The following is a 27,353-nucleotide window of genomic DNA, read 5'->3' on the forward strand; positions in this document are numbered from 1 at the left end:
TACAGATGTGTTCACTTTGTAGAAATTTCATTGAGCTGTAATTTGTGTCGTTTCTTTTGTATGTTATAGTTAACTAAAAGTTATATTTAAGTAGGCCCCGGAGGGAATTTTCCAGAGATGATAGAAGTGTTACACTGATACATGCTATTGTCAGAATTCACAGAACGGGGACTTTCTGGTAGTCTAGTGATAAAGAATCTGCCTTTCAATGCAGGGGACGCAGGTTTGATCCCTGGTCGGAGAACTAAGATCCCACATGCTGCGGGGCAACTGAGCCCGCGAGCCTCAGCTAGAGCCTATGGTGCTGCAAACTACAGAGGCCACGCCACAACTAGAGAGAGAAAATCCATCCGCATGCCACAGCTAGAGAGAAACCCTCACACCACAACGAAGAGCCTGCGCTGCAATGAAATATCCCACATGCCGCAACTGAGACCAAAAAAAGAAAATAAAAAAGATTAAAAAAAGAGGCCAAGAAAATAGTTTTTTAAATGTATACTGTCTGTAAATTTAAAAAAAAAGAATTCATAGAATGAACTCCTAAGATCTGTGCATTTTGTTTAGTTATACCTCAAGTTTTTAAAAAAGTGTCTAGGGAGTTCCCTGGTGGTCCAGTAGTTAGGACTCCCGGCACTTTCACTGCCGAGGCCAGGGTTCAATCGCTGGTCGGGGAACTAAGATCCCACAAGCAGCACAGCACAGCCAAAATAATAATAATAAAATAAAATACTCCACTTAAAAAAAAGAGTGTCTAACTGGAAGCCTGGAATTATTTAGGTACTTAATTAAATAGGAACAAATATCCCAGTCCACTGCGTGAGAACTTGACCTAATGCAGTGATTTTTAAATTTGCTTGATTATGCACCTTGGGCAACTTCTCCGCCAGATATCCTAAAGCCACAGGTTTTAAGTACCACCTGTTACCAGTGACTCCCAAATCTATACCTTCAGTTCTACCATATCTCTGAGCTCCAGACTCTGCCTTTGCTTCAATGTCTGATAAGCACATCAAATTCAGCTTGTCTGAAAAACAAAACAACCAAAAAAACCTCCTGATTTCTCATCCTCGCACACCAAATCAGTTCTTCCAGTTATTCTCCAGCTCTGTGAATGGTCACCTCATTTTCTTAATTGCTCAGGCCAAGCATACTTGAGCTCTCAAGTCATACTTGAGCCTTCAATTTCAGGTCCTACATCCTATTCTCTGGCAAGTCTTGCTGGTTTTATCTTCAAAATATAATGAGAATAAAATCACTTCTCTCACCTAATCTGTGACAAAGGAGGCAAGAATATACAACAGAGAAAAGACAGCCTCTTCAATAAGTGGTGCTGGGAAAACTGGACAGCTACATGTAAAAGAATGAAGTTAGAACACTCCTTAACACCATACACAAAAATAAACTCAAAATGGATTAAAGTCCTAAATGTAAGGCCAGACACTATAAAACTCTTAGAGGAAAACATAGGCAGAACACTCATTGACATAAATCGCAGCAAGATCTTTTTTGATCCACCTCCTAGAGTAATGGAAATAAAAACAAAAATAAACAAATGGGACCCAATTAAACTTAAAAGCTCTTGCACAGCAAAGGAAACCATAAACAAGACAAAAAGACAATCCTCAGAATGGGAGAAAACATTTGCAAACAAAGCAACTGACAAAGGATTAATCTCCAAAATATACAAACAGCTCATGCAGCTCAAAATCAAAAAACAAACAACCCAATCAAAAAATGGGTGGAAGACCTAAACAGACATTTCTCCAAAGAAGACATACAGATGGCCAAAAAACACAGATGCTCAACATCACTAATTATTAGAGAAATGCAAATCAAAACTACAATGAGGTATCACCTCACACCAGTCAGAATGGCCATCATCAAAAAATCTACAAATGGGACTTCCCTGGTGGTACAGTGGTTAAGAATCCGCCTGCCAATGCAGGGGACACAGGTTTGAGCCCTGGTCCAGGAAGATCCCACATGCCACGGAGCAACTAAGCCCGTGCGCTCTAGAGCCCGCGAGCCACAACTACTGAAGCCCACGTGCCACAACTACTGAAGCCCACGAGCCTAGAGCCTGTGCTCCGCAACAAGAGAAGCCACGACAATGAGAAGCCTGCGCACTGCAATGAAGAGTAGCCCCTGCTCACCGCAACTAGAGAAAGCCCACGCGCAGCAACGAAGACCCAACGCAGCCAAAAATAAACAAAATAAATTTAAAAAAAAAAGATGTTTAAAAAAAAATCTACAAACAATAAATGCTGGAGAGGGTGTGGAGAAAAGGGAACCCTCTTGTACTGTTGGTGGGAATGTAAATTGATACAACCACTATGGAGAACAATATGGAGGTTCCTTAAAGAACTAAAAGTAGAACTACCATATGACCCAGCAATCCCACTACTGGGCATATACCCTGAGAAAACCATAATTCAAAAAACACACATGCACCCCAATGTTCACTGCAGCACTATTTACAATAGCCAGGACATGGAAGCAACCTATATGCCCAACAACAGAGGAATGGATAAGGAAGATGTGGTACATATATACAATGGAATATTACTCAGCCATTAAAAGGAATGAAATTGGGGAATTTGTAGAGATGTGGATGGACTTAGAGACTGTCATTTGGAGTGAAGTAAGTCAGAAAAACAAGTATCGTATACTAACGCACATATGTGGAAAAATGGTATAGATAATCTTATTTGCAAAGCAGAAATAGAGACACATGTAGAGAACAAACGTATGGATACCAACGGGGAAGGGGGGGTGGGATGAATTGGGAGATGGGGATTGACATATATACACTATTGATACTATGTATAAAGTAGATAACTAATGAGAACCTACTGTAGAGCACAGGGAACTCTACTAAGTGCTTTGCGGTGACCTAAATGGGAAGGAAATCCAAAAAAGAAGGCATATATGTATACGTATAGTTGATTCACTTTGCCGTACAGTAGAAACTAACACATTGTAAAGCAACTATACTCCAATTAAAAAATTTAAAAAAGATAAATTTCTCCCTTTCTACATCATACTATAAAGAAAGGTGGTTGCTACTCTGGACAAATTCTTTTTTAATTTCTAGTGAGTATAGAAGTGAAATTAAGTTTAAAAACCCTGAAAACATTAAAAAGATATCAGACTCAAAATTTTAATTACCTCATTAAATGATTAAATTTTAAAAAATACATAAATAAAACCACTTCTCACAATCTCCACTGCTACCACCCGAGACCAAGACATCATTATTTTGTCTGGATTTTTAGCCTCTTAGCTGGTTTCTCTGCTTCCCCACTGTGCCTTTACGATTAGTTTTCCACGGGGTAGGCACAGTAATCTTTTCAAATGATTATATCCCTTTGCTTAAAAACCTCCAGTAACTTTCTGTTAGGCTTAGAATAAAGTCCAAACTCCTTACATAACCTGGAATGTTTTGCATGATCTTATATCTCACCTTTATGAGTTCCTTTATCTCACGGAACTCATCTCTCACCAGTTTCCCCTCTCCCAGGTTTAAACAGTGGCATTTTTGTTACTCCTTGAATCCACTGAGTTTGTTCTCACCTCCAGGCCTGCACTCTGGGCTTCCTTTCTGTCTGGAATGGTTTTCCTCCAGATCATCACAAACCTTTTTCTATCTTCCTTTTGTGTCAGCATTTAAAACACCTCATAATTCCCATTCTTGAGGGTCAACAAATTCAATGCTGCTTCTCTCCAGCTGTATCCTATAATTGTCCTTACATCCATCATGTAGAAGCAAACTGACTCCTTGCCCTGCTACCGTTAGGAGTAACTGGGTACATCAGATCCCAAAGTCAAGAAAAAAAATTAAGAACTTTGCATCCTGAGATAAGTCAAAAACAAAACATCATCAACAAGACATACACACATCAGGGTCATTGTGTCTAGTTCTAATCCCCCAAATAAATGAAATTCTGAACCTGAGCCTTTCCTGTAAAGTTGGACTCCCTAAAAATCAAACACTTTATCTCTGACTTTTGCAACGCTGATGTCTAAAAATATGGATAGTAGTGTGAGAATTGCTGTTTTCCCACCATGAACAAAGTAATTATAGACTCTATACTTGGAAACTGTGTAGTTTTTCCCTATAAATAGTTGTAATTTCTGTTTGGCGAGCTTGTTCTTCTAAAGCCTGAACTTCCTTGCAAACTTTCTTTGCAAGTAAGCTTTCAAAAGATTTTGCTCTGAGTGTCCCTTTGACAGTACTGAAACGTGTTGTTAAAGTATAATTTCAAAAAGGTGAAATCAAGATTCTCATGCAAATATAAAACGAATATTAACAAATATTTTATGCAATTCATTGCATAAACCATGAGGGTAGCAACAAGTTCTTAAAACTATCAAAAAGTACATTTGCACAGGTGGGTACTTTAGGCAATTTAACAATGGAATATTAGTGTAAGGTTGCAAAGTTAGACACAAACTAGGTAATGTCCTACAGGGTAGAAAACTATACATAACCTTTCGAGTCATCTATTCCACTGGAAAGAAAATAGGGATTTGCATCCCTACTGGACAAAAATCTACAGGTTAACAGGTAACTTCACTAAGTGTAGGGCCTTTAATCAATAATGAACAGTGAGTTCCACTTACTGTTCATGTCAAGACCACTCATGACCTCCTCACTGCCAAGTTCAGTAGATATTTTCTGAATAATTTGACTGTTTCACTTTTTATGTAAAACTTCTCATTTTTTAAAATACTGCATAGGCCAAACAAAAAGATGTCTGTGGCTGGATTTGGACCGCAAACTAATTTTACACTCTCTGATTACTATTTTTTAATACATGCTGAATTCTAAGAGGAGCTGACTAATCTGGCATTCATTCGGTTCCACGGACACCCAAAACAAAATGCAAATTAGAACAAAATGCAAATCGGGATTCTGTGCGTCCACTTCAAGAGAGCCTCTGGAGTTCTGTTTGAATTATCTGATGTCACCCACTGTGCTGTACTCTGAAAGATGAGCAGCGGCCACCCAATCCAGGATTAGCCAATCAGATCTTTGCAAGATTTTGAAACTGGGACACTGAGATGCCAGCCCATCTCTGCTGGTCACTTGAAGAGAGGACATGTAAACTTGGAAGCTGTGCACTTAGAAGCAGGGGATGCCTCTTTTCAGAGACAGAAGCAGCAGCAAGCATCACCTGGCAAGACAAGCAGAAGAGCGATTATAAGAACAATTGCTTAGGTTCCTGATGGCATTCCCCCCTTGTCCCCGTGCCTCTTCAGGCCCAATGGTTTGGCCTTTGGTAGCTATGAGCTAAATATACTTTCTTCCTTTTAATTAATTGCCTTATTATTATTAAGCTAGCTTAAGAGAGTTTGTTACTTGCAACCAAGGAATCACTATAGAGAGGAATACAGGGCACTTGACTGTACCTGCTGTACAGGATATCATTTTGCAGGGTATAACCTGGAGCAAACTCCTGTATATTTCTTCTTGCTAAATTGACTAGAGTCTAGTGTCAGATAAGTTTTTCACAAACATTGGGTTCAGATGATTCAGAATAAAATCAACTAGAAAAAAATTAAAAAGCCATATGGATTTCAGAACAAATGTTTATTACTGCTTAATGGGGCCAAAGGAGCAACACAGAGCATTGAAAACATCACTGGCTCACAAAAACAGTCATCTTGCTACCTTATCGGTTGCATTTGTTTATTTCACAAGGCTTCATTCACACATGAAAACAAGATACTAATCCAAGTTCATAACAATTATAAAAGTAAACATTTGTTGGGACAATGTACAATAAATTGCACTTTTTTAAACAAGCATTACATTTACATTTATAGAGTGTACTATACATAATACATGGAATTATGGAAACATCTAATTGGTCAGTGTTGATAGACGAGAGAGGCTGCTCACTAATTTCTTTTGTAGTCAATTAGCACTGTTTGAGCTAATCAACTCCTTTATTCTGGAACCTGTTTTCACTGGAGAAGCCATGGGCAAAATCATAGAATTCATAAAAATAGATGGCACAGAATTTCTACTACCTCCTCAGCAAGGGAAAGGTAGGAGTTGAAAGAAATGACGTGGGGCTGACTGAGAAACTTTCTTCCTTATTTGAACTAAGGATTCATACATTATGCAAAATACCAAAAATAGAGAAACTGATGTAAAGGCTATTGGGATCTTGGATTCTGGGGCCATTTCCAGGCTTTATTCTTGTGCTTTCATGACACCAGAGTCTTGATGTGTTTATGTCCTTATCATTCAGTTTCCTATATTTTATTCCATATATAATATATAGTTATTAAAAGTTACATTTTAACAGAAAAGATTTTACATGTTAACTTACTGCCAATGAAAAAGGAAAGTAACTCAAAATATTCACCTGCTACTCAATGATTCTTTTTTCTTAACGTTTTCAGAATACCACTAATGATAAACCAGGGGTGGAGGTGGTGAGAGTAGGACGTGTTGATGAACATGTTTTTATAGCAGGTAGCAAATACATTCGGAGATAAGCTTGATGTGTAGTCTTTTAGATGGAAGCTAAGAAAGGGACTTCTGACAGTTGACTGTAGTCACTAAGCTACTCATAAACATCCACTTTTCTCCTTACAACTCAAGATCATCATCTCCTATTGAGGTGCAGCCTGCACTGAAGTATTCATTTTGGTAGCTCTTGAAAGATAAGGAAATCCCTAAGGGCTTTGTCTGTATTATATGGAAGCCACTATGAGAGAGGAAGGATGTTTTGGAGCAGTTCCAGTTCAATGTGACAATCAGCATGGCAACTAGACAGAAAGAGTTTTATATATCTGGTAGTAGGAAACACAGGCCACTGAGCTGTGCCTGGCCTTCTGTATCTGATCGCCATGTACATATTCAGTTGCATGGTACCTGGGTATACCAAAGAGGCAGGGATACTCCATATAAAATTCTACCGATCACACACACACACACACAAATCTCACAGCATTCAAATCAAACAACAGAGTTTGTCCATGCTCTCATTTACCTGTAATTGAAGCAAGAGAATCGGAGCTACTTTAGAGTGGTTTTTTTTTAAGAGTAACTTATACAACAGAATAATCTTACTAAGTAATTTAAAGTGTTCTTTTCCAGAAAGATAAAACAAACAGGGTATTTAATTTTTTGAAAGCTTCTTTTTCTCTAAAAGGGTCTTGAAATCAGACAACCACCTTAGCAGAATAATGAGTAGACTGATTTCAGCTCAAGAAAAAGAAAACTCAATCCCTTACATTAGTTACATATGTGATTCTCATCCTCAGTAACTAATCAATTCCTTTAAGGATCTAACTCTCATCTCTTGTGCCCTAAACTGTGTATTCTCTTGTTTTTTTTACTTTAGGTAGGAAATGAAGCTACTAGTTATTAACTAGAAAGTATTTTAAGAAAATGGAGTAAGGGTTTGAGAAAAATGAATATTAATACATAGTATAAGAGAATGAAATTTTTGAAAACAATGAAACAAGATAAATACTATTAAATACCCCAACATCAGTACAAATATTACTTTTCTACTTTATTATGGAAATTTAAGAAAGCCAATGAAGAACAAATTACTAACTTAATAGTTCGGAGAGAGGAAGAGAATCATTGGTTTCATGGAAAGATAGGGTCATAAGCCTATGTGACATTCCTTCTAATGTTTCTGATAGGTACTCATATACAGACCATTAGGTAACTGAGAATTTATTTGCATTAAATTGTATGTAACTAAATATAACCAAATTGTGCCATGGCTCAGGATGTGGGAAGCTAGCAAACATATGCACTGCAAAATTCAGCTTGGTTTCTTTCAGCTTTAAGGAAATGTGTTAAGATTCTCAAGATATAAAAGCTAATGACTGAATTATCCAATTGAATTTCATTCTCTTAATTTATTCTGCAGAATTTAATGAAAGGAGAAATCGTCACTTCTCAGAATGTTGCAAATGTTGGATTTTTGGAGGAATGTTTTATATTATGTATGCTAGGAAAAGATGAAAAACACTCTAGAATATCTGAAAATTTCCTGGATATTTGAGCTGGTCAATCTCTTTCTAAAAGAAATCAAGAGAAGAGTAGCAATTCTCAAATATACTTCAAAAGAAGAGAAATTAAAACTAGCAGTTATTTAATGATGGAATGCATGAGTTTTCAAACAACACATGGTAAAGGGCATGGGGTCTGGGATAGTGCTATTATAATATTGTATGAATAATATCATACACCAACTTTTGAATTTTCTTTCCTTCTGTATTTGCTATTGCTACTTACCCAAAGACATTGCAGTGAGGGACAGTTTAGACTATGGTACCAATACACATACCCAAGTATGATATGGAACTGGAGAAGGAAAAAAAAAATCTATGGATGGCCATTATAATCTTTTAAAAGAGTTAAAAGAAAATGAAAAAGACAGATTTATTAAATGTTTGGAATACATGTACCTAGTTATTTTGTTTAAAGAAAAAAATGTAACGGGCTATGAAATTGAGCCAGGTCTACAGATAAGAACTGGACCTAGAGCTATTTCTCTCTCAACTACCATTTAAGGAAAATTATGCAATTTAGGCATTCTGTGAAATGTAAAAAGAGCTCTGTACAGTAGAATTATGAGGTTCACAAAACACAAAAGAACATCTTTAATTTAGCTAGCCATCTGATAAGGCAACTTGTACAAGGCTTCTTGGGATCAAAGCATAAAGTACCAGTAAAGCTGACAAATTATATTAAATGATTTACAGAAACAAGTACCAAGATGCAATTTTCTAGCCATTATATTTTGCAAAAAAAAAAAGGAAAAAATATTAATTTTTCTAAACCACCATGTTGGGAATGTTAAAGTCAACACAGATACTCAGAATGCTATTTTCCTTTTGGGTGAAAGGAAATGAAAACTATGATGAGAGATGTCACAGGACAAAAAAAAAAAAAAAAAGAATTCTGTAAGAAAAGTATTATTTGATGAGTGTAAAGAAGGGTAACAAACAACCACATCAGTTTTATGGGTTGTAGATGATACGAACACTTACCGATGAAGGGGATTTCACTTTTTAGAGTTTAATGATTATTTTAGAGGAAAGGATCCATCATGAGCAACTTGTAGTACATGCTCCTGGAGTTGAGATGGCTCTTAGATGGTTTTTTACTTCCAAGAGTGTGTTACTTTTAACTGCAACATATGGCACAGATGAGAGTCACTCTGGCACTACAGAGTTTGAGATACTTTGCAAAGAATATGTTCAACAGTGAAGCCAAGCATGAGTATCAATAAATGTTACTATACATAGCTGACAGTAGTTTGGTTGCTGTAAAGGACCAAAGCCCTCCAAAATAGCTTAAAAAATGGGAAAATTAGTTTTTCCCTTACCAAAGGATTTCCTGCAAGGACTATTTATAAAGACATGTTAAATATAATTGAAAAAAATATTTCCATCAACTTTTAAACAATAGCTTTACCTTTCCATGAGATAAGCATTTCTATAAAGGTTTTATATGCAATCAAAAATGTTACAAATGCATTTGCATCTCTTCATCTAGGGGTACCAAGGGCACATTTTTAGGAAGCTACAGAAATCAGAAAAAGTTGCCTAATATTAAACTAAGATGATATGAAGCTGACTTCTATTTCCCATTTCGTAACTTTAACAAAGTTACAGTATATTAGTGTTTCCTTAGAAAGTATATGTCAACATTAAATGAATACTCTGTCCCTGGTTCTTCATTCCATTCTAAGCACAAGAGCTGTTCCTGGGCCTTTCTAGGCTTCTCTGGTGAAGGTTTCCTAAAGATGCAACTCATAATATCCACTCTGACTTTACATTTGCCAGAAGTCACAACTGTGTTCTTACTTAGGAACTCGCAATTCCCATGTGAAGTTCTTAAAAGGACCTGGTAGAAGACCAGGACCAAAATGATTTATTTTATCCTGCATTTATCAAAATCTCAGTTCTTTTTATCTAGTGTGTGTTTTCAATAGCCTATCTTATTCCATGGTTCTTGGCACTTCATTTCCATATGTACCCAACAGAAAATAAAAATAAACTAGTTGTCTTTGGGAACTGTTCAATCCCAGGTCTGTTCTTTCCTTTGGATAGGATTATCGCTATCCTGGGCATCACTTTCAGGAGGAAACCTGACAGTGGTCATGACTGGCCCCACAATGTGCTTTATCTGAATAAATCCTGAAAAGTTAAGAGGTTTAGGTTGCAATCTTTTTTTTTTTTTTTTGCTGTGACAAATACCTGCCTATCACTTCAACCTTGGAATAAAAGACATCTCCATTTTTATGTAAGATAAAAATAATATGAATAATTATTTCTAAATAAAAAGCATTTAGTTCTGAATTACTTATTTCCAACCAAACATCAGGCATGTAAAATAATGTGTAATACTACGATGGATCGGAACACAGTCTTCCATGAGGAAGCACAAAAACAGGTATTCAACATAAATCAGGTTAGTTTAAATAACATCCCTTTTTTAAAAGTGTCATAACAAGAAAGAGTAAGAGCTACTGAAAGATCCTGGCTTGCTTTCTGGCCTCCTTTCCTTCCTTTTAAAGGGACACCAGGAATCATCCTGGGTTTCCGTTGCTTTGATCGTTGTGCTCTTGTACTTGGGTGAGGCTGGACCTATGTGCTCTCCTTGGGGGGCTGGGTGGCCTGTGGCGGCTGCAGTGGCTGCGTTCCCGTGGCCGTTTTGATAGAGTTAAGGGTTTTGCTAAACCAAGAGTTTTTTGCAGCTTGGATTTCATTCATAAGGGCTCCCCTCTGATGTTCAAGTTCCTAATTCAAGAAAGAAAATCATCTGAGTTATATAAATATCTTCTCTCTGCCAAAAAAATTAGAGTATAGCTTTTTGGAATCTGCAGGTCTACATAGCCGCATTTTTCTTCCTACAAAACCCAGGTGAGATTTACTTGGCTTCTGAATGCAAGAAAAAAAATTAGAGCTGAAAGAGTTACCATTAAAAACCAGAATCTGTGCTTTCTCTGATCAGTGAAATGAAAGCTCATTTTACCCTTTTTTCCCTCTGCAATTTAGGTCCAAATCTAGGTTTAGGCTGCAGCCCAAGAGAAGATGTTTAAAACCACAGGTAAAGGTAAACATACAGATGGAATGTATTTTTACTGATAGTGTAAGCATGAATAAATTCTAGTTCCAAACGCATGGCCTGTGCCCCTGAGGACGTACAAGGTCCGAAGCAGAAAGAGTTCAGGATCGTTAGTGTGGCGCAGCAGGTGCCATGGCAGGACACGGCAAGGGTGAGGGTCACTGGTAAGAAAGAAGTGGGAACAGTCCATCAGAAGCCAGGACTGCTTTTCTAATTCTGATATCCTCCAATATGGAAAGAGATTATGGGGAAAGGGATTTGGCAAAATCAGGTAAAGATGAAAAGAAGCTCCAAAGAAAAGAATGGCTGTCAGCCAATGTTTAACTGTCAGGGGAAGGATAACAGGAGGGGTTTGGCCTTTCAACTTTCAGGATCAGCTAAGTGACCAAGTTCAATGGGAAAGGACCATGGCCAAAAAATATCAGGGAAAATAAAAAGGCATATGCTTAAGTTCTCACAAGATATATATAATTTTAGTTATTAAAAATTTATTTAAAACTATGTGGTTATATCAGTGCTTAAAAATGATGTAAAATGCAACTCATTTGTGGGCAGAAAATGTATTCATCTTATATGGTAACGCTGTATGATTTTGAGCTCAATAGGCCGACTCTTCAGTACTAGACTATCCTAGACCACTAACTGTTTATTTTTTTAAATTGATCTTTTATCAAATCACCAACCTGGATTTTACACTTGGCCTCCACCAGCTGCAGTTTGGTTTGTGCCAATTCCAGCTCCATCTCCCTCAGTTGCTTCTTAAGAGAGTCCTTCTCATCATCCGATTCAATTCCCTGGTCCTCTCTGCTTATGGCTGCTACTTTCAAAGCACCCTCCTTGCTGAAAATGTCACTGCAGTGTTTACATGCCATCATTTTACCCTGAAATATCCAAAAGAGATAACCAACATCAAACTGCATTTCATAGCATAAATCATGTCCTGAAACAATGCAATATGATTTTTCTTTAGACACTGCTTGTGGTCATCAAATACAGGCCCATTTATAAAAGTAGACATTTTTCTTGTGCTGTGACCAAAATGGTTATAGTCGGCACAAAACCCAACTATCCAAGACAGGTGCTACTTTTTCTTACAGTATCTCTAGAGAGACTCTGGGGATAGAAAGTATTATAGCATTTCTTTGAAATGTTTTCTAGAAACTTTGTACTACCATTATCCTTACTAGATGCCAAGCCCCATGGCATATATGCTACATGCATCACCTCATTTAGTTATGATTAGGTATTATCACCCCCATTTTATAAATGAAGAAATTTAAGAGTTTAAGTAACTTCCCTGTGGTAGACTGAGGAAGGTCATTATGACTAACCTAAGTCTACCCCTGCAACAAGTGAAGTACACGTCCTTTTGTTCAACTTTAAGTGAAGATGATCATTATTGTTCAAGGTGATAAAAGCAACTCTGCCACATGCCTGGATTGCCAATCAAGCACAGAGCACTGAACAATGGCAACTCTTTTCAAGACAACAGTGCTACTGTTTTCTTAAAATATCTTCAAAAAGTTTAGAGATAAGAGATACTACAGAATCTTGATCTATTTTGATGTCCTACTGTTACAAGCTCAGCATGTCCATAACTGTAACTATACCCCTCTCTTCACACACACACAAAGCAACTCTGCCCACACTTCTGTGTCACTGTGCATTACCCCACCATTTAGGCCTAAAGAATTTGGTGTCATCTTTCCATTAGCTTCTCCTTCACTCCATATTCAGCTGGTCATAAAATTCTTCCTCTTGATATGTCCAAGCATGTCTCCCAGGCCTGAATCCCAAAAAGTCACCTTCTCAGAACAAAGTTCCTATTTTCAGTTCTCATGTCTCAGATTTTCAGGTTACAACTTTTAAAATATGTATTTACTGAGCATTTATTGTGTGCCAGGTACTAGACTAAGCACTTTATTAACAGGATCTTATTTAATCTTCAAAATGACCTTATGAGGTAGGTAATATTATCTCTATTTTACAGAACACAAAACAAATCTGAGAGAGGTTAAATAACTTGTCAAGTTGTTAAGTGATATACGAAAGTGCCTAGAATGCATTTATTTACTAGTATAAAGCTGAATATATTCAAATAGAATTATATCAGGTTTCTGTAACACTGGCCCCAAGAGCTGGCTGTACCAACACTGCTTCTTAGGAATACCAATCCATTTGGTTTACTGCTGTTTCTATACAATAAACAATCACTTTTTTCAAGTAGGTAATCAATGTAAGGAGTTTTACCACCAGGGGGCAGCATAGAAATAAATGCTGCACGTTTTCTTTAAAAAACAAATCTCTACTTTTGGTGGAAAAATCAGTTACCCAACGTGTTTCCGCCAGCTGAGTTCTATGCTGCCCATGGTGTCCACTGTTTAAGAGATTAATGGGATGATCCTACTGGGTTGCACAATGAAGTCACATCAATTCAGGCACAGCTGGGATGCGGGCTGCTGACGGTTCGGGTTTCCAGGTTTCCAACAACCAAGAAAGCTCAGGGGCCTCTTGTGACAATGCTGAAATCCTACCTCCTTTCCTGTTACCTGTCTCTGACAGCCCAAAAGTTTTCTGGGAACATAACCTTTCATCTGGCCCACACGCCGGTCAGAAGAGGGACCCTATTCATCATAATTCCTAACTCCTTTAAAACAAAGGTGGGGTGGAGACGTGTCTACAGGCTGTCCTGCCTGTGGTGCATCACCATATATTGGGATCCTCCTATCAGGTACTCACTCAAGACTACATGAATTTGGAAGAAATTGTATCACAGAACTGTTTCATTCTTCCTCACCTTTACCACTTCCAGCTCCTCCTTGCTGGCTGCTTGCTGTTTCTCGAGTCTGGTACTCAACTGGGAACAGATCTACGAGAAAGAAAAGAGCTACTTTACTAGAAAGTAGAATGTCTCTTGTAGCATGTGCACACAGCTGTTTATTCACTCACATCTCTGATGCTAGAAGAAATTTTGCAAATGAGTAGCTCTGCAAATGCCAGTCATTCCCATAAAACAAGCAGCAGAAAGCCTGAGAGTGTTCCGGGTGCAAAGCACACCTCTCTATCTCGATCAGTAGAAGAAACACATGGGGTAGATTTGCTTTCTTTCTGTCACTAGCTTCCGTGACTGGTCCCAGTGAATTCCTGTCCTCACTTTGGAATCAATCTATAGAATCTTTGCTGGGTATCTACTTTGGGCAAGGTACTATCCTAGGAATCTGATGAAAAGAATTCTGAATTTCTTCATGACTGAAAAGTGCTGTGCTGTGATAATCAGTGGGAAAGAAAATGTATGTAAAGGATTTAATATAGCGCACCATTAAATAACATCTCATTATTATTGATTCTGAAATAAGGTGCTAACAAGTACCAGGAACAGACAGAAATAAGTGCTTTCAAAGCCCCCTAAAATTGTATTAAAAAACAAAAACCAAAAAACGGAAGTTCAAGTCTTGCTAAACTTGAGTGAAATAAGAATTTTTTATTTTGGAAAAAAATGGAATAAAAAAGTTAGGGGATGTCAAATTTTCAAGTGCAATTTGGACTAAAAGCATAAAAGGTCTACCTCTATTATCAAAACGGACATTAAAAAAAAACCCAGTCTACTCAAAAATAGTTCTAGAGACCTGGGACTACTTGTTGAGTTCAGTCTCCAATTTGTCCAGATCCAAGCCTGGAAACAATAAATAGGACTGTAGGGCTGATGTTAAATAGAAGAGATTTCTCAAGCAATTTTGGCAAACAAATAAACCCTTTTAAATAAGCCCAAACATTCTGAAATATAGCCAGTAATAGCCAATTCCAACTACAGAATGCATTTAGATTACGTTATATGTTCAAAGAGACGGCTCTGTTGCCTTTTACATCAAGTGCTTGCCAGATAATATTCAAGAATAGTCCCAAGGATTGCTCTTTGAAGAGTGCTGCATATGGCGGCCACTCATGGCCTAATGTGATGAAAAAAATGCATTTGCAGCGATGGCAAGTTCCCTAGCACACGGTCTTTAACATTCCTTATATTGCTTAATGTCTAACCAGCCCTTCTCCTAATTACCTAAATTCAAAATCTCAGGATCTCTTCCAGTATTTTCCCTTATCTAGCAAAAAAATGACTCTTGTGTTTCCTGCTTCTCCGTTTCCATTACTAGTTACTGTAGTTCAGGGCCCTACTTTTTTCTCCCCTGGACTCTGCTGTTGGCCTCTTACTGCTCTGTGTCTTTCTTTGCCCCTGCATCTCTCCACTTGGTTCCATATTTCTCCCTGGACAGAGTAGTGCCAATTATATGTCCCTGGTCATGCCACTGTCCTCCTGTAGACAGAATAAAATCCGAACTCCTCAGCCTATCCCTGAAGACCTTCCTTGAACTAGGCCCCAACTCATCTTTTCTTCTCTCGTCTGTACTTGAAACTCTTGCTAAACAAGACTCTTTGTCACTAATCTACCTCCCATGCCTTTGCACATGCTGTTTCCACCTTTCCACCATTTCCATCCTCTCCTTCTCCATCTCCAGATACCCAAACCTCACCTAGCCTTTGAAGCACAACTCAAATCACTTCCTTCTCCAGGAAGGGATTCCTCATTTCCCACATGTAAGAAATTCCCTCTCCTCTTAATTATGTACAGGTTTTACCTCCGTATTACAAGATCAGCTTCCAGAGAAGAGAAATTGAATAAATTTATCTTTTATTCCTCCAAAGTAACAAGCCTCACATGTAGCAGGCATTAAATAAACATATATTGATTTTGTATATCTGTATGTAGATACAGATATATAGATTTAAATAGATTATAAAAGAGAAGAAGATAGCTCTGAAGCCTTATTTCTAAGCAATCTTCCATGAAGGGGTGGAATCCTTATGGAAAGGTGTTCATAATATACAACTGAACTAGTTTCCCCCCAGATGCATGAACAATATAACTTACATTTTTATTTATATAGCAACAAAGCATACTCAGTGTATTTAGTGATTCTTTCTACTTGGCAAGATTAAGGGAGGTTTGTTTTCCTTGTGCTTTTCTGCACTTCCCCAAGGAATGTAAATTTCATTTATAAGTAAAAAACACACTTTAAAAAAGTAAGCCTTAGACTTCAAACTCCAAGGTGAGGCAGGAGACCCCAGGGAAATTTCTGGATAAGTCGGTGGCATACAGTACCTTAACAATTCTGGAAAACTGGGACTTGAACAGTCCAGTCAGAGTACTTCGGCAGCAAGAGGAGTCCTTGCCATGTCCCAGCATAACCAGCAGGGACCGGGAGATACTACTGGAGCTGGAATGAAGGCTTTCTGAGACACGCCGCCACCCTGCCCCCCAACCCCGCGATGGGACTAGAAATGTCCTCAAGGAGAAGAGCACCGCCCCACCATTAAAAGATCTTTTTAAGGTTAACAAGAGGAGGTTAGTTGCTAGCACTGGCCATGTGGGAAAAAGAGCTCCCATGTTCTCTACTGCGACAGCGAAGGACTCATGGGTCTCCTAGCCGTTGCCATTTAATACAGCGTCTAAACTTTAGTGCTCGGCCAAGAGGCAAATGTTACTAGTGTGATCTATTGGAAATTAGCTTCTGAGTAAGGCAGAGACAGGATCCCAATGGTAATAAAAGTACTTGTTCCTCTAAATCTATCAAACATTGAAAACAACCAACAGATTGTTTTGCCCAATTAAATTTCTCATGTTATCAGCAAGCAGGTCCAACCACTGTCTGTTTCTAGAGGAGAAAATGAGCCAACAAATATAATCAATGCAGTGCAGTTACTGTTCTGGAAACTCTAAAAACAAACAAACTTTCCCCAAAGAAAAGAGCAAAACAATCACTTTTATAGTGACGAAGCCCACAATGGCACATTACCTGTTTATACTCAGCAATGATAGCTGTAGTCTTCTTTATTTCATATTCTGCCTTCTCTAGCTGTTTCCTGAAGATTTCTTTCAGCTAAAAGAGTAAGAATGAGAAACATCAAGACTCAGTCAAAATCTTAATAAATGTCCACGAACATTCATATTCAAGTCTGCCTGATTCATAGTCAACAACAATGTAAACAACTGTAAGTACACACATTTTTCCTACTGCAGTTGCATGTTGGTCATTTGAAAAACCTAATCATCTCCAGAGATACAGAAATCTTACTTTTTTTCCTGCAATGTATAAGAATATGAGCAATCCTAGTATAAAACTGCTTATGCTTTTTACTACTTTATAAATATATTGTTAAATAAGTGTCCATTCAGAAGCTATCTTTATCCTTATGAGAGTCTAAAACAAAACATCAAGGCAGCACTGCAGGTACTCTTGATGCTCTGCAGTAAATTACTGAAAAAACATTTTAGGGCTTCCTCTTTCGTCCCATATCAACACTGCTGTTACCCCTCAGGAGGTAGGAACAAGAGGCTTTTGGGACTGGAGACAGACATGGGAGATGGGGACTGAAGAAACACTGACTTTAGAAGAAGTTAAAGTGACATAATGCAGTACTTGTTACAGTAGCAGAAATACTAAATTATGAATGCTAAACCTAAAACCACAGTTATTTCTGTAGCCTGGCAGCTCTAGAATTCTAGGTATAGAAGAAGGTTAAGGCAATGAAAAAGCTCAGGTGCCACCAGCTAAAAAGGAAAGAATTCAATTCTCCCAAATTTACCAAACAAAAAACAACTCTGGTTAATCTTTAAGTACACCATCAGAAAAAATTGATGAATTCTGCTTTGCAGTATCCCAAATTATGAATGGAGTATACTCGGTACTTGCAAATTCACAAGTTATTGCAGTTTATAACTGGTCTTATCATTACAAGATTTCGGAATTTCTTCATATTTGCTACATTCTAAAATTCTAAGAGCATTTGTAGGTTATACTGATTCAAACTTAGTTGTTTATATTGGTCTCTGTTCTCTATGTTACATAATTCAAGGACTTCAGCCATACCCTTCGTCCCTTTTGCAATAAGGCCGCACTGACTCAGGGTCAACTGAGATAGCTGAGATGCTTTGAGCAAGTTCATTTAATTTCTCTAAGCTGTAGTTTACTCATCTGACAAATGAGAATAATCCCCATCTCACAAGGGAACCACAACAATTAAAACAGGATATACACACATATATAAACACACACACACACACACACACACAGAGGAGAGGGCCATGGATTAAATTCATTTGCTAACAGCTTCATTCTTTACCTGAAGTACTGAAATGGGCCACCAAAAAACAGGAAGTAAAGAAAACAGCAAAACCCATCCAAATGGCTAGATCAAACTGGATAATCGGCCCCCGAATATTTTTGAGTATGTTAAAGAAAAAAAAAAAAATCTTGGTCCACAGTAATTGCCAAGACTCATTTCATCATTTAAAAAAAATCATGGAGTACTTTTTATAAATCCTGGAAGGTGCTAAATGACACATCCCTTCATTAGTAATTTTACTGGAACTTTTTCTGGTTGCTTGGATGTAGGTCTTTGAAATGCTTTGTGTGCTGTTTTATATTTAGTATTATTGATGTCTCCGAACTGAACTCATTAAAATAAGTGAGCTAATCACGCCTGGCTGGGACGGACAGAGATGGAGACCATTGGTGAAGCAGCCTGCTCTTCCTCAGGGAAGCCGGAAGCTTTGACTCCTAGGGTGGAGAGGTCCCTCCTGTCACCTCTGGGTCCTTGGCAGTGGCAGTGGTGTGTCTCCCAGCTGCTCAGCCTCACAACTCACAGGAAGACTGTGGGGAGCTAACTTCAGGGCTGGCTCCCAAAGGGTTTCTTTCTGTTCTCTCAGGGAAGAAGATTTGAGAGCGCTGCCAGGAACAGAAACGTGGGTGCTCTTTCTTCTAAGGCATGAATCGGGAAAGTGAAGCGTGACTGATGGAGGTGACTCCCAGCAGAGATCTCTGGAGGCTTCCAGCTTAGCAATCCTCATAAACTGCTTCAGAGAAGTCAAACGTCTTGGAGATACAACACGAAATCTGCGGATGCCTCAAAGCTCTGGGATCAAAATTCCAAGTTCCTAAACTTGGAGAAAGCGTACCACTCTCGCTAGACGTCTCAGTCAAGGCAAATTCCTAAAAGCTGTTCAAGGGGGGAAATGCTGCCTCAGTTCTACTCACATGTACTGCTTCAGCATCGCTCTTGATGTGAACAAATTTCATGTTACTTCTTGTTTATAGTATTAATCAACTCCGCGTACCAATACACCTGCGTAAGGACAAGCCCGCCTACGCCCGTTACCTGAGCTGTCTCCTCCTCTTGTTTCCTCTTCTCTTCTTCAGTCTCTACCAGCCTCTGTTTGGTCAAGAGGAGCTCCTTATTCAGCACGTCTGCCTTGTCTTCTGCCTGCAAATCAGAGTCCATCACAGTCATAAAGAAGGTGAAGAAAGCACGTGTATACCTTCTCCGACCTCCAGTTATTATTGTTCCAACATTACCGGCAGCCTTTCTATTCCCTCTGGCTCACCCAGGGGGTGGCTGCTTTCACTGAATGCCAGCCAGGTCCCACGCACTTAGCACACATTATCTCTAATCCTCACAATAAAATTTATTTTCCAGATAATGACAGTGAGGTTTGGAGAGATCAAATAAACCTGACTGGGACACACATCTAAGATCAGAGCCACGATCTGAATTCAGATTTGAATGGCACCGCAGCCCATGCTCTTTCTAAACGCCTCTTCCACATTTTCAGCTGTCACTACAGCACTCACTCGGAGACTGCGTGGTAAGACTGGATGAAGGGGTGGAGCCTCACTTGGAAGCTTCCACCTGGTGGTGCGTGGGGCGGATCCAGAGAGGATGAGCAGACGGGCTGATCCGTGGGCCACAGTTAGGTGAGAACATTCCAAGACCAGCCGAGGTTAACCTGGCCCACCAGGCTACTCACAACAGCAACGAGTACAGTAAGGAGAAATTAAGACCAAAAACCCCGTGATAGAGACAGCCCTGAGGAAAACTGAAGTAAGGACCAGGAATCCAGGCAGAAAAGACCATATTTCTCGAATAGCCAAGAAAAGCTTGGAGAGAGTACGCTGCTCATAATTTGGATACAGAACCAAAATTCACCGTGAAAGCACTGTGTGTTTGTATATTTAACTTAGTTAACGCGTGTCTGCTTTACACGTCAGGACACTTACCTCGCCCTTTAGGTTTTGCCTTCAGGTTCACTCCTGCAGTGCAGCGTGGTCTGAGCCCTGTCCCACTCACCCCTTCCGCATCGGTTCCCCACCCCACCTAAGCTCGCATCTCCCTTGACAGCACACAGCACGACCTACAGTGACAAACTGCGTGTGTGATATGTGTGCCTCGTCCAGCTGTCTGCAGCTGCGGGAGGCGGGAAACCTCTCTCTTTTGCTCGTCACTACATCCCCAGCCCTGAGCCCACGACTGGGACAGAGCAGGTGCTCCATAAGTGAGTGAATGGACGTGGCCCTCTGAGGCCCTGGAGAAGCAGACTGGGTGGAGGGGGCCGCAGGATGAGTTCAGCAGACAAAACCACAGTCACAGAAGAGAGGCAGCTCTTTGAAGAAGCCATCCCGGGCTGACAGCAGCAAAACGCTGTCCAAGTCTTTGTGAAAACTGGCCAGGTGGCCTTCTGTCTGTGTTTCACCGTATCTCCCACATGTCCAGATGGCCAGGCCAGCACAGTCTGCTGGGTCCTGGCAGAGAAACTACATTCCAGCTTCTCGGCTCTGCCTTCCAGTTCCTGATGTCCCACAGCCTAGGGCTTATAGCTGTTTTCAGATAATTTGGAACTGTCGGGTAGTTAAAGTGAAAAAGTCCCTTTTAAAGACTTTGAAATTTGTTCTGATACATTAGATTTTAGGGGGGAAAATCTACACAGCAAAAACGCATCCTAAAAGTACAGGTGGGTCTCAAAAAATGCAACATGTATGTTGCAAGTTAAGTTTTAATAAATCGTAAGATATCAGATGTAGACTATGGAAACTCAAAACTGCGAATTCTAGAGCTGCAAGGCAGATCACAAGTTACCTACAAAGCAGGAGATCCTTCCCAAGGTCTCCAACAGAGGGTCTCCCGGTGGCGAATCATGAGCTTGCATTGGCAGGTGCTCCTCTAATGCCCTGAGAATTTGGTTCAACTATCCTTTGGTTGTTCCACTATGGCATTAGCCTTTGAAAATATTTTTAAATAAAAAATCCAATTTTTCTAGTGAAAAAAAAAATGCTGTCCTGATGGCTTCGGCATTCTTAAAAATCTTACCAAATCTGTCTCCCTAGAATGGCAGTCCACTCAGCTATTCTACCCCAGAATATCTGAGCGACAGCCCTGCTAATAAAGACTGCACTTTAACCACCTCTTACCGTACCCTCAGCAATCTCCATTTTGTGAAGAAAATAGCCCTTTTTATAGTATATATCATGACACACTGAAACAAATGTTTTCTAAGTTTGGTTTCTTGAAGGGAGATTCACTCAAACTCAGAAGTGAGCCTTTTGCCAACTTCTGAATAGTCAATGCTGTCCTGACATTCAGCAACAAGCTTCTAAAATTCTGCAGCATATCTAGATGTTGTAAGATTTTGGAAATATCTATAAGAAAAGGGACGGGACTTCCCTGGCGGTCCAGTGGTTAAGACTCCTCACTTCCACCGCAGAGGGAGCGGGTTCGGTCCCTGGTTGGGGAACTAAAAGATCTTGCATGCCGTGCAGTGCGGCCAAAAAAAAAAAAGGGAAAAAACTCACTTCCCTGAGGAAATTTTTTTTTTTTTTAATTTATTTATTTTTGGCTGTGTTGGGTCTTCGTTTCTGTGCGACGGCTTTCTCGAGTTGCAGCGAGCGGGGGCCACTCTTCATCGCGGTGCGCGGACCTCTCACTATCACGGCCTCTCTTGTTGCGGAGCACAGGCTCCAGACGCGCAGGCTCAGTAGTTGTGGCTCACGGGCCTAGTTGCTCCGTGGCATGTGGGATCTTCCCAGACCAGGGCTCGAACCCGCGTCCCCTGCATTAGCAGGCAGATTCTCAACCACTGCGCCACCAGGGAAGCCCCGGAAATTTTTAATAAACACTTAAATATGTATGATGAGAGGGACTTTGTTTTGTTTTGTTTTTTAAGATTTATTTATTATTTATTTTTGGCTGCGTCAGGTCTTAGTTGCGGCACGTGGGATCTTTGTTGAGGCATGTGGGATTTTTTCATTGCGGCACACGGGCTTCTCTCTAGTTGTGGCGTGTGTGTTTTCTCTTCTCTAGTTGTGGCGTGCAGGCTCCAGGGCACGTGGGCTCCGTAGTTTGTGGCACGTGGGCTCTAGTTGAGGCGCGTGAGCTCAGTAGTTGTGGCGTTCAGGCTTGGTTGCCCCGCGGCATGTGGAATCTTAGTTCCCTGACCAGGGATCGAACCCACATCCCCTGCATTGTAAGGCGGATTCTCTACCACTGGACCACCAGAGAAGTCCCAGGCCTATTAGTTTTACGTACACATTTTCTGCTGCACGTTCTTCACTATGCCAAGGTCAGGTGACCTCCCTCTATTTCTGTTGTTATCAGATCTGACATCTGCAGAAATTGCTGTGGGTCCCACAGGAAGCTGTATCCAGAGTTTCCCCTTCATGCTAAACAGTAAAGTAGGACTGACTCTGCTCATCAAAATAGAACCAGATCTGAAGTCTCCTTTTAAAAGGTTCTCCTTTTAAAAATGGTCTTCTGGGTCTCTATATAGCCAACCTCTATACCTCACTTAAGTAGAAACCATCTTTAATGTTAAAGGAATCTCCAGGAACAGAATACTAAACAGATAGAAACTCTAATTCTATCTTTGAGCCCAAATGATAAAACCTTCACCATAATTTGATAAGACTGAGTGGACCATTGTCATTACTGTCTTCTAATCGCCTACCAACATCTTTTAATGCCTTGCTGATATGAAAACTTCTAATTGCTCTCTAACTTCTATGACATGTATATATGAGAGAAACAAACACTGCAATGTGTGATTAAATCACGAACCAACTGATAACCTGCTCAGAAGGCTCAGCTCTCACGTTAGGGATGAGGCTCTTTCAGAAATAATTTCTCAAAGAACTAGCCAAGGCAGTTGTTCAATTTAAAACAGAACAAAAGAAAGTGCCACTTGTGATATGCAGCTTCTGGTTTGACACGAACTCCCTGTGGTCAGAAGGGACCTGGGCCCAGGCTTCAGTGGGAAAGCAGTGGTTGTGTCCCTTGTTTTTGTTCCTTGGGAACAGAAAGAACAGGAAGGGCCTGAAAGCAGATAGCAACAGAAACTGAAATGGAGATGTTGTATCTTTTTTCATTTCTAATCACTGAGAAGTCCTTATTTAAGGAGTCTCAGGGAGGGCAAGTTGTCAAAAGAGAAGGCTCTGTCAGAGAGAAAAATGAAGAGCTGCTGGGGGCCAGGAAGCCTGAAGCCAGCGCTAAAATGACATGGGTATGAAATAACTTACCTAATTACCTAATTAGGTTTGTTTGCTTTACATATTGTCTCAAATACAATCTGCTTTCATATTTGTTTAATGTATGCCAATGTTTTGCTATTTTAATTAAAAGATTTGATTTTGAAAAACTGGGAATGGAAAAGTACTGGGCAAACTGGGTGAAGGCAGGCAAAGCCTCACGCTAATATCCTCCCTCTCCTCAAAGACTGGACGGGCAGGACACCTAAACTGCAGGGACAGCTTTTTGATGTGCAAATAAACCCTGCTCAGGCAGAAACTACAAAATTAGATGTTAGGAGGAGATGGCAATTTTTGAGTTAGCAATTCAATGAAATGGCAATTTTTATTCTTTCATCTAGAAAATAAGCTTCAAAAGGCAGAGGGGCCAGGTCTTAACTACTTTTTTAAAAAGAGAAAGAGAGGTATGAAGGGAGGAAATAAAAAGAAGGAATAAATGAAGGGATGTTTTCTTCAGGGATTGATCTAGTAGCTCCATGAGGTACCTAGGTACTCAATAATTTCAGGAGGACCCTAGCAATTGTTCCGGACTAATCTACAAAATGGGTTTTTTGGGTGGTGAAACAATTTTTTTAAATAAAATATTTTTTCTGATCATTAAAGAGTTATAAGGCACATTAGTACTTAACCAAGGGTGGTTAAGTAACTTAAGGTCTTCTTATAAAAGATATATAATTGAAAAAAGTATAAAGATGAATATAAAAATTAGATTTACTGTTATCACCCAGAGACATCTAGTAGTAACATTTTGATGTATTTCCTTGTAGGCTTTTTTTCCTGTCGATGTATATTCCAGCCTCCTTTCTTTTCCTACAGGATGGCCCTTTGCCAGCATATGTTCCTTGCAATTTAGATGCAAACATTATATATAGATAAATTTACTTTTTTAAAAAAATATTATTATATCATTACCTTCCCATTGTTTTTAAAAACGATTCCAAAAAGATATTTTACAGATATACCTTCATTCTCTCCTTCTATTGGACATATACATTATTTCAATTTTTTATTCTTGTAAGTAATGCTGCAGTAAACAACCTTGTACCTATATTTTTGAGCAAATCTCTACTTTTTTTAGGATAGCTTTCCAAGTCAGAGTATATACGTCAGTTTCCTCATTTATAAAATGGAAGATAAAATACTTGCTTAGTGGAGTCATTAGGAAAATTAAACGAGATAATGCTTATACATTGCTGAATAAAGTGCTCAGTGCATAGTAGGAACTCAGTAAGTATTTAATTTCATTATTGTCAACCTTTTAAATATACCAAATATACATTTTAATGTACCAAATACATTTCCCACATAACTTTCAATTTACAACTCTAACTTATTTCACTGCATCCCTACTGAGTCTAACTGCTTAAAATTTTGTTCCTTCTAGTTTTATTCAGATATAATTGACATACAGTACTGTGTACATTTAAGGTGCACAACAAAATGATCTGAATTATATACATCATGGAATGATTACAATAGATTTACTGCAAAACTTTTTCATTTAGCTAGCCATCTTAAGAAAACTATTAATGGATAAGATATTCAAAATGGCAGAATCAAGTGTCAGTCAAGGCCATTTGGAAAGCTAATATGGAACCAAAAATTTCATTAGAGTACTGAGTCACACTGTGGTCTTATTGCTACAAAAGTGCAACAGCCAAGGTCAGGCTGGGTGTGGCCCTGTTGAATGGGGACCCCTCTACCTTCCTTGGTTCTGACTCTCTTAGTCACGCGTTTTTCATACCATCTCTAACAACCTGCAGAGAGGCTGGCTGAATGGGGTTTGCAGTTAAAAGGGCCCTCCCCCTGCCTTCCACCATGGGGCTGCTGCTTCTACCTTCTACATCCTGTGTCCCAAGCAGCACAGTTTTTGTTTTATTTTCAAACTCCATTTAGTGTTGACGCCTTCGGCTTTCTCCTCTCCCCCTTGAGCACAATTTTCCTTAACAGTGGTTTTATCTCCCATCTTACTGTGGCTAAAACTTCTGAGCTGCAAAATTAGCTGTTTATCTGGGAAAAGGAGTTGTGGCAGGGACCATTTTTAAACATTAAAAAAATTCCTGCGATTTTAAACATCCAATCATATCTATATTATTAACGGATTTGTATTTTAAATATTGTCAATGCATAGTCAGAGCACAGGTAATATGCCTCTTTTTTACAGATTCAACCAGCTAAGTCTCAACTTTTCTGACCCTGCACCATTGGGAATATTGTCTTTTTAAAAGTCAGAAAATAGAGTGATGACTTTAAATCTGTGCAAGATTCCTTCTATATTGCCAATTATTTCCAAAAACACTACCAATGGAAAAACAGGAAGTCCTAAAGCTGTGAGTACTGTTGGAAAGGACAAGGAAGTTAAAGAATTTAAGGGCTTCCTAGCAAAAGCTAATGTTTATTGAACACATACTCTTGTAGTGCTTTACCTCACTTAATTCTCACATCATCCCTATGAGGTCAACACTTTTTTAAACCTATGGGCAGGTTAAGAATGGCCCTGGGTCACGTGATTAGTGAGTGGTGACGCCAGGATTCACACCCAGGCAGTCTTGGCTCTCGACCACTAGGATGCCTGTCAATCCAACAATACATATCTCAATGTACATACTGCATATAAAATCCTCACATTTACTGTAGATGAGAAATCTTTTTGGAACAAAAATGTACAGTGCCTACAGATATTAGAGTGGCACTGTATACTCTTGGTGACTGATATTCTCAGGTAATGATGCTGGCAGTCCTTGGTTTAGGAAAAGTAGAGATTAAGAGAAGAGACACCAGAGAAGCTTAGAGCTATTTTTTTTTTTTTAAGTATGTTGCATATGCTGTTTGGAAATGACCGAAACCCATCTCAAAGCTCAAAGGCTTGCGTTTTCCACCGTCTCCGGTGAGCACAGCAGTCCCCCCTCCCACTTACCACCCACCCATTCACCCATCAGGCAGCTCACTCAGAGTCAAGTACAGAGCAAGCCCTGGTGGGACTGCCCTGAGAGCAACTTGGTCCTTGCCCCAGAAGAGGCTGTCATAGTCTTATTTCCGCCTAGTGAAGGACAGGTTTACCTGATCCAAGTCATTCCGCAGAGCAATTTTGCTGGTTACTAGTTCATGGGCAAGGTCATCATTCTCTTGTTCCAACCTCATACTGGCCTCTTGTAATCTCCGGTTCTCCCTCTGCAGAAAAAGAGCAACAGCCAGAGGTGGGCATTAGGGCATTAGTGCCTGGACATACTACCAGAAACAAATGGAACTGGTGAGGAAAAACAAGCAGCAACAACAACAACAAAGTGAACTTTTCAAGGTGTAAAAAGGAGAAGGCGCGAGTGGCACAGGAAGGCAGGATTGCTGTCTGGGAAACAACAGTGGGTTAAGCGAGCGGAGCAGATGCGGAACTCTACCCAGTGAAACTTACAATTGTCCCTTAAGCCCTCCACACAGGACTTCATCATAAAAACTGTGCCATGAAAAGCAAAATTTCCAAACACACCCCCAAGCTTGTGAGGTTTTCATATAGACCTAGAATACAGACACAGGCAAGTCTTTGTTTGAAACATGCACGATAATCCCACCCTTGACCTCAAAGGAAACTGCAAGACACAGTAAGGATGAAATTGGGGAAACCACTAGACATTTCTCTGAATGGTTTTTCCCATATCAGAGTTTATATTAATGGAGTATATTTAAGATACACGGTTTGGATTTGTTTTGCTATCGACTGACATTTTCATTCTTCGGATATGAATGTATTTACTTTTCTGAACGCCAATTTTTGTGTTAGTAAGAGCAACTGTCCTTATGATAATGTCTCTGAATGTTTGTTTTGCTTTTTTAACAAA

At 39.4% G+C, this 27,353-nt stretch overlaps 1 protein-coding gene across 14 annotated transcripts in view; it reads right to left on the minus strand.

Moving 5' to 3' along the window:
- Positions 1-3,268: 3,268 nt before the first annotated feature.
- The window catches only part of RABGAP1L (RAB GTPase activating protein 1 like), a 789,965-nt gene continuing 765,880 nt past the window's right edge, over positions 3,269-27,353 (minus strand). For 13 of the 14 annotated variants that reach the window (XM_082379554.1, XM_082379553.1, XM_082379542.1 and 10 more), the window contains 6 exons: positions 26,581-26,691; positions 19,325-19,429; positions 16,963-17,046; positions 13,911-13,982; positions 11,797-11,994; positions 5,575-10,785 (listed from right to left, as the gene is read on the minus strand). In XM_082379554.1, coding sequence (XP_082235680.1) covers positions 10,633-10,785; positions 11,797-11,994; positions 13,911-13,982; positions 16,963-17,046; positions 19,325-19,429; positions 26,581-26,691 — 723 coding nt within the window. In that variant the 3' untranslated portion in view covers positions 5,575-10,632. Of the gene's footprint in view, positions 5,178-5,574; positions 10,786-11,796; positions 11,995-13,910; positions 13,983-16,962; positions 17,047-19,324; positions 19,430-26,580; positions 26,692-27,353 lie in introns of those variants that run through there. The other variant, XM_082379555.1, reaches the window with a different exon arrangement.

Source organism: Balaenoptera borealis, assembly GCF_965194805.1.
Source record: "Balaenoptera borealis genome assembly, chromosome: 1".
Lineage (NCBI taxonomy): Eukaryota > Metazoa > Chordata > Mammalia > Artiodactyla > Balaenopteridae > Balaenoptera > Balaenoptera borealis.